Raw genomic sequence first — 15,494 nt, 5'->3', positions numbered from 1 at the left:
AGGTCATCAGGGTGGCGCCCTTGTGATGAGATTAACGCCCTTATGAGAAAGAGACTGGAGAGAGAAGACCTGTCTCTCCCACCAGAAAGTGGGCCTTTACCAGACACCAGATCTGCTGGCACCATGATCCTGGACTTCCCAGACTCCAGAATCGTCAGAAACAAACACTTGTTGTTTAAGTTACCCAGTTTATGGTCTTCTATTACAGCAGCCCAAACCAAGATAATTCTGACCATAATCAAATCACCAGACTTATTAGAACAGAAGCCAAAGTCTCTTCCCCTGAATGGACATTTGTGTGGAAAGCAGGGCTGGGGGACAACGGGTCTTATGAATGAAGCAAGTCCCTTGAAGACGGACCTGAACCATTCACTGTGTAGTCATGAAGCCTCTTCAGTGGACAGAGCCCTCTCTCTCGGGGTCAGGAGATTTATATCCCATCATGGGCTTGGCCACTAATTGACAGCACAATCTTAGATAAATCACTAAATCTGGTCTCAGAATCTTCACCCATAGACAACCTTTGGGGCCCTGTTTTCTTTAAAGTATATTTTCCTTTGATTCTTCTCTCTTGTTCCTACTCCTCTAGCTCACCTTTCAATGCTGCAGGTTTAGAAGAATTCCTTAGGTGCTACAGCAGAGACTAAAAAAGTGTGACCGCCTTTAGGGAATTACAACTTAGCAACAAGATAGCATTTCATTGCAGAGGTAATTAGGGGATTGAACAGCCTATGATCCTGTGCTGCTCTGGGCTCCATACTGTAGGAACTTATAAACAGCAAAGTGTGGTAAGAAGAAGCAGAAAAGAAGAGCTTTGAACTGGGCCTTAAAGAATCTCCTGAAGTTAAGCTGCAAAAGAGGAGGAGGGGAAAAAAGTGCAATTGGTATGATACAGACACAGAAATACACATGTTTTAAAAGAAACAAATTTTAGGAAACAGAGAACAAGTCACATTTCTAGAACAGGGGTTGTGTTAGACAATATGAGAGTATAACTACATATTGAAGTACATTCAAAGTAATTTTATTTTATTCGGGTGTAATGTTAGTCAACTTAGAATTAATCTGAGAAGCCAAGGGAACCGAAGTCAGTCTCTGAGCACATGAGAGAATTGTTTCAACTTAAACTGTTTAGCCCTTTGATTACTTGGCTGAGTTTTTCTGTGTTTCATCACCTTAATTTTGGCTTCAGACACAAATTATAAGTGGGACTTATATTGGGCTCCTCCACATGGCTTCTTACTAAAAATATTTAATTCTCCCTTTTGGACATTTGAAAACAGGCAGAAGAGCTCAGGTTCATGAGAGGAACCAGACAGGAGGCACTCTTTTGCCTCCATTTTAACCTTTTGCATTAGTCATATCAATTCCTCCCACAAATCATGCAAGCACTGAACAGAGAGGTATTGTCCTGGCTTTAAAAGATTAAAGGCTAAGAAATACTGACATCCAAGCTCAGAGCTGCTGAATCATTGTTAAGAGAGAGTGACTTAGAATTCATTAGAATATCATCTTAATATGTGCAGAAAATGAGTAGTCTCATCATATAGGAAATGGTCAGGGGAGTGAGGGGGAGTGGAGGATTCTATCAAGTTCAGAAATTTCTACTTAGAAGGAAACACAATTAATATCTTAAGAGCTAAAGAATAATGAAATCCCATCAAGTGACATGGCAGCCTGGGCAGGGGTTGCAGATTTTCACGAGGAGGCAGAAAAGACAGATAATTTTAAGTATGACTCCAGCAGGGGAAGCCTCCTTCCATGTGCTGTGCAAGACTGGGAGACAGCCTATGTGGAGGGTCTGATGTAGTGACTGTAAATAACAGGATTCATTCCTAACTGTCATTCATTCATAAAGTGCTTTTAGGGTCACTGTCAAGAATCCTGTCCTGTTCAGTATCTGGGCCCAAAATCTCGACAAGCAAACTAGATGTTCCCTGGCATTGTCTGTTGTAAACAAATCATCTCCTTACCAGTAAGTTACTTACAGTAACTTACTCCAGCTAAGTACAGAAATGTTTAAGAGCATCAGAATCAACAAATGTTGATATTTGTGCCTTTAAGAATTGTACATGTATAGCATTTTAAGTATTTATATCCTACAAATAATTTTATCTACCCAGATTAGTCTTGCAAGTTCAGTTTATAAGTGTGAGATTGACCAACAAATTTATGCTTGTGAGTTGCAGTTGCAATCTCACTGTTTATACAGTATTGGAATATTTAAGAAAGTTTAAATAATACCACATTTAAAAGTTTAATAATTTAAACTTTTAATAATAACAACTTGAGAAGATCTGTTAATTAATTAAAGTACTCAAGAATCTGAAAAAATATTTAATTCATAAACACAGTGAGGAAATCTAAAGGGCAATCTTATTATCTAAGTTTAAAATTGTGCCCCAAATACTAAAGTTTCCTTAAAATTGAATGCTTAAATTTTCCAGACTTAAAAATAGAATAATACTATTCATATATTGAACTTAAATTTATAAGAATGGCTTATATTCTTCATTTTTACTTGTATGAATCAGAAACCCAAACACTGTATTCTCTGCACAGCTCTTGAAGCACCTCTCCAAGCTTAAAGCAAACATCTCCTTTTATTGATATTATTTAGGGAAAATTCTTGTCTATTATTTCATGCATGTCTTCTATTCTTTCAATCTTCTCCATCTGGAATTCAGATTAGGAGAATATAGAATTTCTGGATCTATTCTCCATGTATACAAATGTTTGTTTCATGCTTTGTAATCTATTAATTCCTTGCATTTGGGATACCTTGTCATTTCTCAGCTTTTATTTTCACTGCTCCTGTAGTTCTCAGTAACTCTTGCATCACCTTCTTAATCCACATCCAAGATACAATCACTACAACCTTGAGTAATGAGCCCTGTAGTGACATGATGAGGAGGACACCATGATGGTCATAACCTGATCTCCCAGTTCAACAGTGAACTGGCAGTTGGTGCCATGCAAGGCTGCAGTTTCCTAAGCAACAGTGGTAAGAGATCACAGAATTCACTGAGGAGGTATTAGAGACCACAGAAATAGCTGAGGAGGTATTACCATATCCATAGCCATGTTGATATTGTGCTGAGTTATTTAAAGAATCTCTTTCCCTTGGTTATGGCATGTCAAGCATGGGTTAACTCTGAAGAGGCTTGATAAAAGCCCAGGACTTGAGACTGGTTTTTGGAAAAGTTGAGATAAAATACAAACAAAAGTAAGGGAGGATGCTCTTCCTCTACTATTTCCTTGTTGAAGGTTCCATAAAGTTATATTAGTTATATTTAGCTTATTGCTCATTTCATGGACTAGAGGCAGATAACCCCAAACTATGGACTTAGACCTGAACAGGAAGTTTCTCCTCTGAGAACTCACTGGGTTGCATCTCACTTGTGTTCTCTCTGTGAAGAAACTGCAGGAAGAGACATTTCTGCTATCTTGTAAAGACTGCTAGCATATTTACACTTAGAGCTTTCAAAACTCCAGACTTAATCTCATTCATGCTAATTATCATAGAGTTCCTACTCGGGCCTAGGTACCAGCAATGCCATTTTGACATAACTGCAGTTGACAGCTCACTTGTTTGAAATACAAATTGCCAAAAATCATAGAAACTTGCCCTAAGATATAGGATACATATGGGGCAGAATGCCATGGTCACCTGGGGACCACAGCATGTGGGCATTTCATATGCCAGAAATGTACTTGGGTCTATTGCATTGTTCAAGATAAACCTTTAGGCCCCCTCATCAGCTCTTTTCAACCATTACGTAAAAAAAGAAATGCGTCCAGTCCTTTGGCCTAAAGAATCCACTCACATCGCTCTTCACTGTCATGTGAAAATACCAGACTAGGGCAGCTTTCTGGATTAGTCAGTGCTTCTGGAACACCAGGGAGCTTCTGGTTTAAATTGAGTGCATGTCACCTCCAGCTACCCACTTTTTTTCTGGTTGTTGTTTAATCACTAAATTGTGTCCAACTCTTTTGTGACCCCATGGACTAGCCCCCCAGGCTCCTCTACCTGCTAGACTGCCTCTTTTCCTTCATATTCAGGTCAGCCATCCATGGACTCATGCAGTGCTCCTTATCTTTCCTGTCACAGCAGAGACTGGCCTTTCTGACTGATCTGTACTAAATTAGCTTCAATTTTGTCTCAGAGATTCTAGATTCATAAAATGTGACAGCCAGAAATCGATCCATTCGATTGAATTCCCTACCTTCAGAGAAAAGACATGGTAACTGTTTAAACCCTAGAGGCTAGCGATGGTAAAGCCAGAATGAGAAAGAATTTCGGACTCTCCTTTGGGAGTTACTTAGTCCACCAGTGAAAAAGGGCTCTGACTGTTCACCCATGTATTCCATAAAAGGCTTCTGTTTTAACCCCTCAGTTATTCTAGCAGGGGAGATGGCATGGTGGCCATACTAAGCCATGTGATGATTTTTTCCTCTACAGATAATATTCAAACTCTCCTTTCCTAGATTTTCATGGCTTTTTCACCACTTACCCTTCTGTAACCATGGATCGTCCCTTTTATCTTCTTTGAGAGAGTGCACCACAGGATGACTTCCAGCTTGCTCTTCCCAGGAGAGAATACAGGTGCTACAGAAAGAGATATCTCACGAAAAGGAATTTCGGTGTAACACAGGTTCTATCTTCATGATATAAAGGTGGGGTGCAGCTGAATAACAAAAATATCTGAGGTGTTTGAACCAAGATCCATGCATTTGTTTATTTCCCACTGTAGCAAGGCAGTAAACAAATGAAATCCCATCTATGAGTTACAAATGATAGTAAGCCCAGGAACCTTGAGCATATATATCTATAAGGCAAACAAAACAAATATTTTTCAGAATGTGGGCATCATGCTTTAACTAATTAGAGAGAGCCACCTCAAGCCCCCAATATCATGACACCAAGAATCATTCTCAATCAGCTGTTCTCCAAACAAAAGATAAAAAGGCAAAAATAATAGAAAAAGAAAAATTTCATCTAGAAAGACTGGATGCCCATCAAAGTCACATCTCTTCTGAATCTTGTTCTTGTTCAGCATTTTTCAGCAGTTCAACTTCTGAAGGGCAGAACCTCGTAAATCGAGATTTAACCAACCTGAGGAGAATGAAAGTCATCGTACATTATTCCATTTAAAATTAAAACCCCAAACTATCTGTATCTATAGTACAACAAACAGTGGAAGAGGCACCCTCAAAAAGAAAATCACTTTTATTTGTCTTTGGAGCTACCTGCGAACATTTTGTGGATTAAAGCAGTCTATAAGCAAGCGGACACAATAAACCTCTAATATGTAACATGATTGTTTGCATCATATTCAAAATTCATAACTTTAACCATTTCTAAGACAAACAAAAGAATCTCTGGACTGTAGTAGGCCCTGAAGAAACTGAGCTCAGCTGAGTATTACAAAAAGGAGCCCTGTCCTGAGAAGGAAGCCCATGAAGCCATCTCCTTCCCCAGGTAGAGCCCCATGTCAAGTCTGGGCTGTACTGCAGCCCTTACTGTGTCTTCAGAGAGCTGCTTCTGTGCTGGCCCCTGGCTGTTCTGTTGAATGTGATGGTCCCTGATGCACTAAAAAGTTGAAAGAAGTGACCTCTGTTCTTGTAACTGTTTTCATAGATTAAGAAAATCTGTAGGTGCTGGGGGGAAATTTCGGAATGGCATTGAAACATGTAAATATCATGTATGAAATGAGTTGCCAGTCCAGGTTCGATGCACGATACTGGATGCTTGGGGCTGGTGCACTGGGACGACCCAGAGGGATGGAATGGGGAGGGAGGAGGGAGGAGGGTTCAGGATGGGGAACACATGTATACCTGTGGCAGATTCATTTTGATATTTGGCAAATCTAATACAGTTATGTAAAGTTTAAAAATAAAATAAAATTAAAAAAAAAATAAAAAAAAAAAAAAAAAAAAAAAAAAAAAGAAAGATGCCAAGTTTCTTGGTAGCAGAAACTCAGCAGGCTCTCAACTTTTCTGATGTAATCAGAACTACATAAAGCTTTTCCTGTGCAGGATTATTTGTGAAGAAATGGTGCGTGACTATGTCAATAAAATATTGTTAACTTCCAGAAGTACATAAGGATATGCAGACAAACTGATAAACCAAATCCAAAATCATTATTGTTTTATGAAAAACGTCACCAGCCTATCTGTAACTTTACACTTGTTTTCTGTCTTTTTCTCCCAAAGAAGGTCTGGCCCATCCCTCTCAATACACCAGGATTTTACCTGTGCTCTGGATCTCACTAGAGTATGAGTTTCCTAAGAGCAGAGGTTTCATCTTATTTACTGCTCTAACTCTTGTCAGAGTCTAGAACAATTCGTAATAATTGTTCTATGGTTCATAGGATAATTGTTCACTGGTTCATAATAGTGGTTCACTATGTATGTGATAATTCAGTGGACTGTGGAGCGGTCCTACAGGAGTTCATATCACTTATATACCCAGAGGTAATTCTTCAGTCACTTCCAACTCAACATTAATTTCTCCAACACACAACAATTGAGTGGTATCAGTAACATTTACTGACTCATCAGAAACCAAGAAAAACTACTCAAAATCTTTTGCCTTGATAATTAGTTGACCATTGACCTGGTTCCCAACGTTCTCAACTCTTCAAGGCACTGTTTTCATGAAAAGCTAATAGTTTTAACTACGGTTAAAACTGGGACAGTGTATCATTTCATTTTTTTAAACCCACACGGTTATCTCCACATTGCAAAACCTGAGTAGGTGCTAAATGAAAGGGATTAATTAGTACATTCATTAGATTCATTCTTGATGACTCTTCTGGAAAGTGAAACAAAGAACTAGCTATTTATTGTAAGTTGCCTACATGTGAAACTTCAAGTCGCACACTTTCAAATATGTGAATGTGCATGCCAGCCCCCATATGCCAGCTGTTGTACTATAGTACTGTACTTTTCAAAGCACTGTATTGTGAGGTTAAAAATACTTCTTTATTTTTGTGTTTGTTTTTTATGTATATATTACTTGTGTGAAAAGTATTATAAACCTATTACAGTACTGCTACTGCTAAGTCACTTCAGTCGTGTCCGACTCTACGTGACCCCATAGACAGCAGCCCACCAGGCTTCCCCGTCCCTGGGGTTCTCCAGGCAAGAACACTGGAGTGGGTTGCCATTTCCTTCTCCAAGGCAGGAAAGTGAAAAGTGAAAGTGAAGCCGCTTGCACTTACAAACAAATTGGACTTATGAACATGCTCTCAGAATGGAACTCATTTGTCTGCAGGAAATTTGCTGTAGAAATTGTTTACACGGTTAACAGTGTTAACACAGTGACTACTCCTGTTCCAGATTCCTCCCCTCTGAGTTGTATCTGCTGTTGTTAGACACCATCAAGCTGAGGCATATTCAGGGTCTGTCCACACCCTGAAGCCCTTGGTATTGGCACACACAGAAATGGCTACTGGGGAGAGATTGAGGGATGGAATAATAAACAGGAAGTACGAATAATTGCTAAATCCTGGAATGGTGCAAGTTCAGGAAACTAAGTTCAGGGTGTGTCTGGGCTTTTGCTCCCACATGTTCTCTTCTGCTCTTAATATAAGAGCAGAGCTGAGACTCTGGGTATACTTCCAGAGTTGAGGTGGAAATCAAACTTCCAAAAGGCAAACTACCATCTACCATGAATTTGGTCATTTCTATTTTGTTCTTCAAAATGGCTCACAAGAATCATTTGTTTGGAAAACCAACCTGAAAATAGGTAATATTTCTTTGTCCATCCAAAGGGGCTTTTGAAATACTTCTGTATCACAGTGATGTTTATGTAAGTTTATATGTGAAATACAGTAAAACACACAATAAGATTTCCCAACAGATAGGTGTCTCCTATGAGCTGTCATGAGAACAACAGGCATGGGACTAGATGAGGCAATCTTTAAACCATTATTCGGGAAAGCTGCAAAGCACAGCTTCATTCTTCAGAGATTTGGGGGGCAGCAGTTCCATAACCCAGTTTTGTTTCCATGGTGATCTTTGTGCTTTGTCAAATAAATTCAGATAGAATGTCCTTAAAACCTATCACCTGTGACTGAGTTATAATCCACTTCACAGTCAAACCCAGATGTACGTATTTTCAAAGCTCTTCATGACTACAGGATTGAATTGAATTATCCTACATATAACCATGCTAAAAGTCAATATTCAATCTTCGTGATATTGTTTAATCTACTGCTTAATATTATATTAAAATATATCATAATACAAGCTCTTGGCCTTATATTTCATAAGCAGTATGAGAATAAAACTTAAAAGCATATAAAACATGATTCCCAAACAACTGAACCCTGTTTGAGTAGTTCTGAAGCAGAGCTGTTAAAATAGAAAATAAGTGTTTATTGAGAGTATGCCAAGATCAGTGAGAGATATGAAAAAGATCTTTTCCTCCAGGTAGCACAATCTAGTTAGCAGATAAGCCTAACATGAGCTAATAGTAAATATCACAAGATAGATCACAACTGTTAAAATGTGTGATCAAGACTAAAGTACTGTAAACTCATGCAAGGAGATAAGCAAAGACAAGAACAATCACATAAGTTTTCATAGAAGAGATGAGCATTTGATTGGATATGCCGGGTAGAGACAACATGTGGTCAAGAAGTCCAGGGTGCCAGGGAAGGAGAGGCAGTTGCAAAAGTAAACATGGACTTTCTGGTTTCTAGAAAACTATACATGGATAAGCGGTTCATTAGGGGTCTGAAGGTTTTTAAAACAGAAAGAAACAATAGTCTTCTTTTGGCTCTAGAACTGACATGGAATAGAGAGGCTTCTTGAATGCCGGCTTTATTCTTGGAGGCTGTCCAAACCCTAAGGAGATGAGGCCCAAAGTCAGCCTAAAACAATAGAGGAAGAAGTCAAGTTTCACTCAGTGGCAGAGTGAACCTTAACCATCAGCGCATACACATGCTTTGGGGGAACTGAATAGGACTAATAGAAATCATTTCATAAGAAGGTAGAATTTCAAGCAGGCATAGCACTTAGACCTCTAGAAGGAGGTAACTACAAATCAAAGCCTACTAGAGACATCTGGGAGCTAGACAAGGAAAAGACCTTTTTTACCCAGAGACACAGCACCAAAGCTCTTTAGCAGTAAAACCCAAAGAAGCACAGAGAAGTAGAGGTAGCTGGGGAAACATCTAGAGAGGACTAGAAAGCTAGTTTGGGCAGAGGCTGAGACCCCATCGGACCTCGAATCAACTACTGAATCTAGGGATCTAGAGAACATGCTAGACGTGTACTATCCAAAATGATAGTCATTATGTATATATGAAAGCTAAAATTCATTAAAATTAATGTAGTACTGGGTTGGGAAGATCCTCTGGACAAGGAAATGTCAAACCACTCCAGTATTCTTGCCTGGGAAATCCCATGGACAGAGGAGCCCTGCGAGCTACAGGACATGGGGTTGCAAAAGAGTCAGATATGACTTGGCAACTGAATAGCAACAACAATAACAAGGCACATGTCAAGTGTGCAATAATCACACATAGATCATGGCTACATGGTGGAGACTGCAGATATAGAACACTTCAATCAATGCTAAAGTCTGAAGGTTTAGAGCCTGCATGATTAACAGTTGGAATCAGCCAAGCCAACTGTGGTTTGGCATTAGCTACCATGCTAATGGAAATAAGGAACCATGCTCATTCCATTCTATTCCTACTCATCCTTCAAGTTGCAGCTTAATTCTCAATTGTGAGGAGGCCTCCTGTGTGTTCCAATAGTGCTTTATTCTTACACTATTTCCATTCATCATACTATATTTAAACTGTCTTTCTTTCTCCATAAGGTCCATCAGTTTAGTTCAGTTCAGTTCAGTTCAGTCGCTCAGTCGTGTCCAACTCTTTGTGACCCCATGAATCGCAGCACGCCAGGCCTCCCTGTCCATCACCAACTCCCGGAGTTCACTCAGACTCACGTCCATCAAGTCAGTAATGCCATCCAGCCATCTCATCCTCTGTCATCCCCTTCTCCTCCTGCTCCCAATCCCTCCCAGCATCAGAGTCTTTTCCAATGAGTCAACTCTTTGCATGAGGTGGCCAAAGTACTGGAGTTTCAGCTTTAGCATCATTCCTTCCAAAGAAATCCCAGGGCTGATCTCCTTCAGAATGGACTGGTTGGATCTCCTTGCAGTCCAAGGGACTCTCAAGAGTCTTCTCCAACACCACAGTTCAAAAGCATCAATTCTTCGGTGCTCAGCTTTCTTCACAGTCCAACTCTCACATCCATACATGACCACTGGAAAAACCATAGCTTTGACTAGACGGATCTTTGTTGGCAAAGTAATGTCTCTGCTTTTCAATATGCTATCTAGATTGGTCATAACTTTTCTACCAAGGAGTAAGCGTCTTTTAATTTCATGGCTGCAGTCACCATCTGCAGTGATTTTGGATACCTTATACAATTTTTGATACAGAAGAAGAAGGAGAACAAGAACCAGAGGAATAATAAAAACAACAAGGGTGGGTGGGGGAGGTGGTTCAAGATAGCAGCCTAGGAAGGTCCTGAATTCACCTTCTCCCATGGACACAGCAAATCTACAGCTACATAAGGAACAATTTCCTATGGAAATATAAAAAGACCTGAAAACTAGTCAAACAGCTCCTCTACAATAAAAGACAAAAGGTCCACAATGAGATGGGTAAAAGAGGCAGAGATGTGGTCCAACCAAAGACCCCATCTCCAGGTTGAAGACGCACAGTCAAAGACATCTCACAGATACCGAACTTCTTCCTGAGAAGCAAGGATTTGTGCCCTATATCAGGCACCCGAACCCTTTGGACTTGCATTGATGAGATGAGCCCCCAAAACATCTGGCTTTGAAGATCAACAGGGCTGATGTCCAGAAGAACCAAAGGACTGTAAGGAATGGAGATTCCACTCTTAATGGGCTTGCATGCAGACTCACCCACCTGGCCATACAGCACAAAAACCACAGTTTGAAGAGTCCAAACCATATGTGAATGGGATTCATTTGCTAATCTTAAAGCATCTGCCAGCAAGGAAGAAATCTGTTAGGATTCTCTCGCGGGAATGGAAGCACTGGCAGGTGCCATTTTCGCTTTCTTCCCCCTCTGCTCTGCTAGTGCCAGCACTAGGGGCCACCATTTTTGTACTCTAATTCTAACTTGCTAGCACCAGTGTTAGATCAGAGGAGAAATTAAAAACCACCTGCAGACAAGTGGAAAATTGAAATACAACATACCAAAATCTATGCAATGCAACAAAAGCAGTTGTAAGATGGAAGTTTATAGCAATAGTCCTACCTTGAGAAATAAGAAAAATTTCAAATAAACAACCTCACTTTTACACCAAAGGGAACTAGCAAAAGAAGAGCAAACAAGCCCAAAATTACTATAAGGAAGGAAATAGTAAAGATCAGAGTAGAAATAAATGAAATAGAAAGTGAAAAGACAATAGAAGAGATCAGTGAAACAAACAGCTGGTTATTCGAAAAAATTTAAACAAAATTGCTCAAAATTCTCCCAGCCAGGTTTCAGCAGTACGTGAACCGTGAACTTCCAGATGTTCAAGCTGGTTTTAGAAAAGGCAGAGGAACCACAGATCAAATTGCCAACATCCGCTGGATCATCAAAAAAGCAAGAGAGTTCCAGAAAAACATCTATTTCTCCTTTATTGACTATGCCAAAGCCTTTGACTGTGTGGATCACAATAAACTGTGGAAAATTCTGAAAGAGATGGGAATACCAGACTTCCTGACCTGCCTCTTGAGAAACCTGTATGCAGGTCAGGAAGCAACATTTAGAACTGGACATGGAACAACAGACTGGTTCCAAATAGGAAAAGGAGTTCGTCAAGGCTGTATATTGTCACTCTGCTTATTGAACTTATACGCAGAGTACATCATGAGACTCTTTGGGCTGGAAAAAGCACAAGCTGGAATCAAGATTGCCGGGAGAAATATCAATAACCTCAAATATGCAGATGACACCACCCTTATGGCAGAAAGTGAAGAAGAACTAAAAAGCCTCTTGATGAGAGTGAAAGAGGAGAGTGAAAATGTTGACTTAAAGCTCAACATTCAGAAAACGAAGATCATGGTATCCGGTCCCATCGCTTCATGGGAAATAGATGGGGAAACAGTGGAAACAGTGTCAGACTTTAGTTTTGGGGGCTCCAAAATCACTGCAGATGGTGACTGCAGCCATGAAATTAAAAGACACTTACTCCTTGGAAGGAAAGTTATGACCAACCTAGATAGCATATTGAAAAGCAGAGACATTACTTTGCCAACAAAGGTCCATCTAGTCAAGGCTATGGTTTTTCCTGTGGTCGTGTATGGATGTGAGAGTTGGACTGTGAAGAAAGCTGAGCACCGAAGAATTGATGCTTTTGAAGTGTGGTGTTGGAGAAGACTCTTGAGAGTCCCTTGGACTGCAAGGAGATCCAACCAGTCCATTCTGAAGGAGATCAGCCCTGGGATTTCTTTGGAAGTAATGATGCTGAAGCTGAAACTCCAGTACTTTGGCTACCTCATGCAAAGAGTTAATTCATTGGAAAAGACTCTGATGCTGGGAGGGATTGGGAGCAGGAGGAGAAGGGGATGACAGAGGATGAGATGGTTGGATGGCATCACTGACTCAATGGACATGAGTCTGAGTGAACTCCGGGAGATGGTGATGGACAGGGAGGCCTGGCGTGCTGCAATTTATGGGGTCGCAAAGAGTCAGACATGACTGAGTGACTGAACTGAACTGAACTGACTGAAACAAAATTGACAAACCTTTAGCTAGACTCACTAACGAAAAAAGAAAATGAAAATGAAATGTTAGTCATTTAGTCATGTCTGACTCTTTGTGAGCCCATGGACTGTAGCCTGCCAGGCTCCTGTGATCATGGGATTCTCCAGGTAAGAATACTGAAGTGAGGTGCCATTTCCTTCTCCAGGGGATTTTCCCAACCCAGGGATCAAACCCAGGACTACCACATTGCAGGCAGATTCTTTACCATCTGAGCCATCAGGAAAGGAATAAAAGAGAGAAGGCTCAAATAAAATCAGAAATAAAAAAAGGAGAAACCAACACTGCCCTCACACTAAAATCAGACAAAGATATCACATACAAAAAAGAAAATTACAGTCCAATATCACTGATAAAAATAGGTGAAAAACTTTCAACACTATAAGTAAACTGAATTAAAGGCTATATTAAAAGGATCGTATACCCTGATCAAGTGGGATTTATTACAGGGATGTAAGAATAGTTCAACATCCACAAATTAATCAATGTAATATATCACATTAACAAAAAAAAGGATTAAAATCATATGATTATCTCAATAGATGTATAAAAACATTTGACAAAATTCAACATCATTTATGATAAAAACTTTCAACAAGTGAATATAAAAAGATGTATCTTAACATAATAAAGATCATATACGACATGCTCACAGGTAACACCATACTCAGCGATGAAGTCATGAAATTTTATTCCTTAAAATCAGGACCAAGACAATAAGTTTCACTTTCACTACTTTTAGTCAAAATAGAGTTTAAGTCCTAGCCATAGCATTTAGGCAAGAAAAAAGGCATCCAAATTGTAAAGGAAGAGGTAAAACTGTTACTATTTGCAGATGACATGATACTCAATATAGAAAATCCTAAAGACTCCACCAAAAAAACTGTTAGAATTAATAAATAATTTTAGTAAAGCTGCATGGTATAAAATCAATATGCAAACATGTTGCATTTTATACAGTAACAAGGAACTATTAGAAAGAGATATTAAGAAAACAGTCCCATTTACAATGGCATCAAAAAGAATAAAATACCTATGAACAAATTTAACCAAGGAAATGAAAGACCCAAGGCAATGGCACCCCACTCCAGTACTCTTGCCTGGAAAATCCCATGGATGGAGAAGCCTGGTGGGCTGCAGTCCATGGGGTCGCTAAGAGTTGGGCACAACTGAGTGACTTCACTTTCACTTTTCACTTTCACACCTTGGAGAAGGAAATGGCAACCCTCTCCAGTGTTCTTTCCTAGAGAATCCCAGGGACGGGGTACCCTGGTGGGCTGTCGTCTATGGGGTCGCACAGAGTCAGACACAACTGACACGACTTAGCAGCAGCATACACTTAAAACTATAAAACACTGATAAAAATAATTGAAAAAGACATAAATAAATGGAATGATATTCCATGCTTATGGATTGGAAAAATTAATATCATTAAAATATCTACATTACCCAAATTGATCTACAGATTCAATACAATCCCTATCAAATTATGAATGGCATTTTTCACAGAAATAGAACAAACAATCCCAAAGTTTGTATGGAATCACAAAAGATCCTGAATAGTCAAAAAGAGGTTGTAACAACAGAACAATGCTTGGGGGGACTCATACTTTCTAATTTCAGACTATACAACAAAGCTATAAAATCAAAACAGTATGATATTGGCATAAAAACAAACCCATAGATCAATGACACAAACTAAAGAACTAAATTCATAAATACATGGTCAATTAATTTATGATAAAGCAGGCAAGAATATAAAATGAGAAAAGGCCAATCTTTTTGTTGTGCTGGGAAAACTGTACAGCCATGTGCAAAATAATGAAACTGGGACACCATCTTATACCATACATAAAAACTCGAAATGGATTAAAGTCTTGAATGTAGGACTAAAACCATAAAAATCCTAGACGAAAATATAAGTGGTGAGTTCCTTGATATTGCTCTTGTTGATATTTTCTGGATCTGACTCCAAAGGAAATGGCAACAAAAGAAAAACTAAACAAATGGAACTACATCAAATAGAAAGCTTCTGCACAGTGAAGGAAACCATCAACAAAATAAAAAGGAAACACTGAATGGAATAAGATATTCCTAAATGTTATCTGATAAAAGGTTATATCCAAAATACATAAAGAAATCAAACAACCCAATAACAACAACAACGAAAATTCAATTTAAAAATAGGCAGAGAATCTGAATAGACATTATTCCAGAGAAGACCTACAGACAACTAAAAGGCACGCCTGAAGAACAGCTGTTATCAAAAGGACAAGATATAACAAGTACTGGCCAGAATATAGAGAAAAGAGAACCCTGATGTACCATTTGGTAGAAATGTAAATTGGTATAGCCACTATGGAAAACAGCATAAAGTGTCCTCAAAAAATTAAAAACAGAAGTATCATACAATCCAGCAAATCCACTTCTGGGTATTTATCTAAAGAAAATGAAAACACTAATTCAAAAAGGCAACTCTAGGTTCACTGTACCATATTTATAATATAATAACCAAAATATTTGGGCTTCCCCAATGGCTTAGTGGTAAAGAATCTGCCTGCAGGGCAGAAGATGTAGGAGAGGTGAGTTTGATCCCTGGGTAAGGAATACCCCCTGAAGAAGGAAATGGCAACCCATTCCAGTATTTTTACCTGGAGAATCCCATGGACAGAGAAGCCAGCGGGC

General features: G+C 39.2%; 1 protein-coding gene across 2 annotated transcripts in view; it reads right to left on the bottom strand.

Annotated features, from left to right (window-relative positions):
• Positions 1-4,713: 4,713 nt before the first annotated feature.
• Positions 4,714-15,494, bottom strand: part of LOC102398268 (transmembrane protein 45A) — a 73,676-nt gene continuing 62,895 nt past the window's right edge. For both annotated transcript variants that reach the window (XM_006058742.4, XM_044940989.2), the window contains exon 6: positions 4,714-5,116. In XM_006058742.4, the coding sequence (XP_006058804.3) occupies positions 5,026-5,116 (91 nt within the window). In that variant the 3' untranslated portion in view covers positions 4,714-5,025. The remainder of the gene's footprint in view (positions 5,117-15,494) is intronic.

This window comes from Bubalus bubalis, chromosome 1 (genome assembly GCF_019923935.1).
Source record: "Bubalus bubalis isolate 160015118507 breed Murrah chromosome 1, NDDB_SH_1, whole genome shotgun sequence".
Lineage (NCBI taxonomy): Eukaryota > Metazoa > Chordata > Mammalia > Artiodactyla > Bovidae > Bubalus > Bubalus bubalis.
Note: the sequence above shows the minus strand (reverse complement) of the source record. Positions and strands in the feature narration are given on the sequence as shown.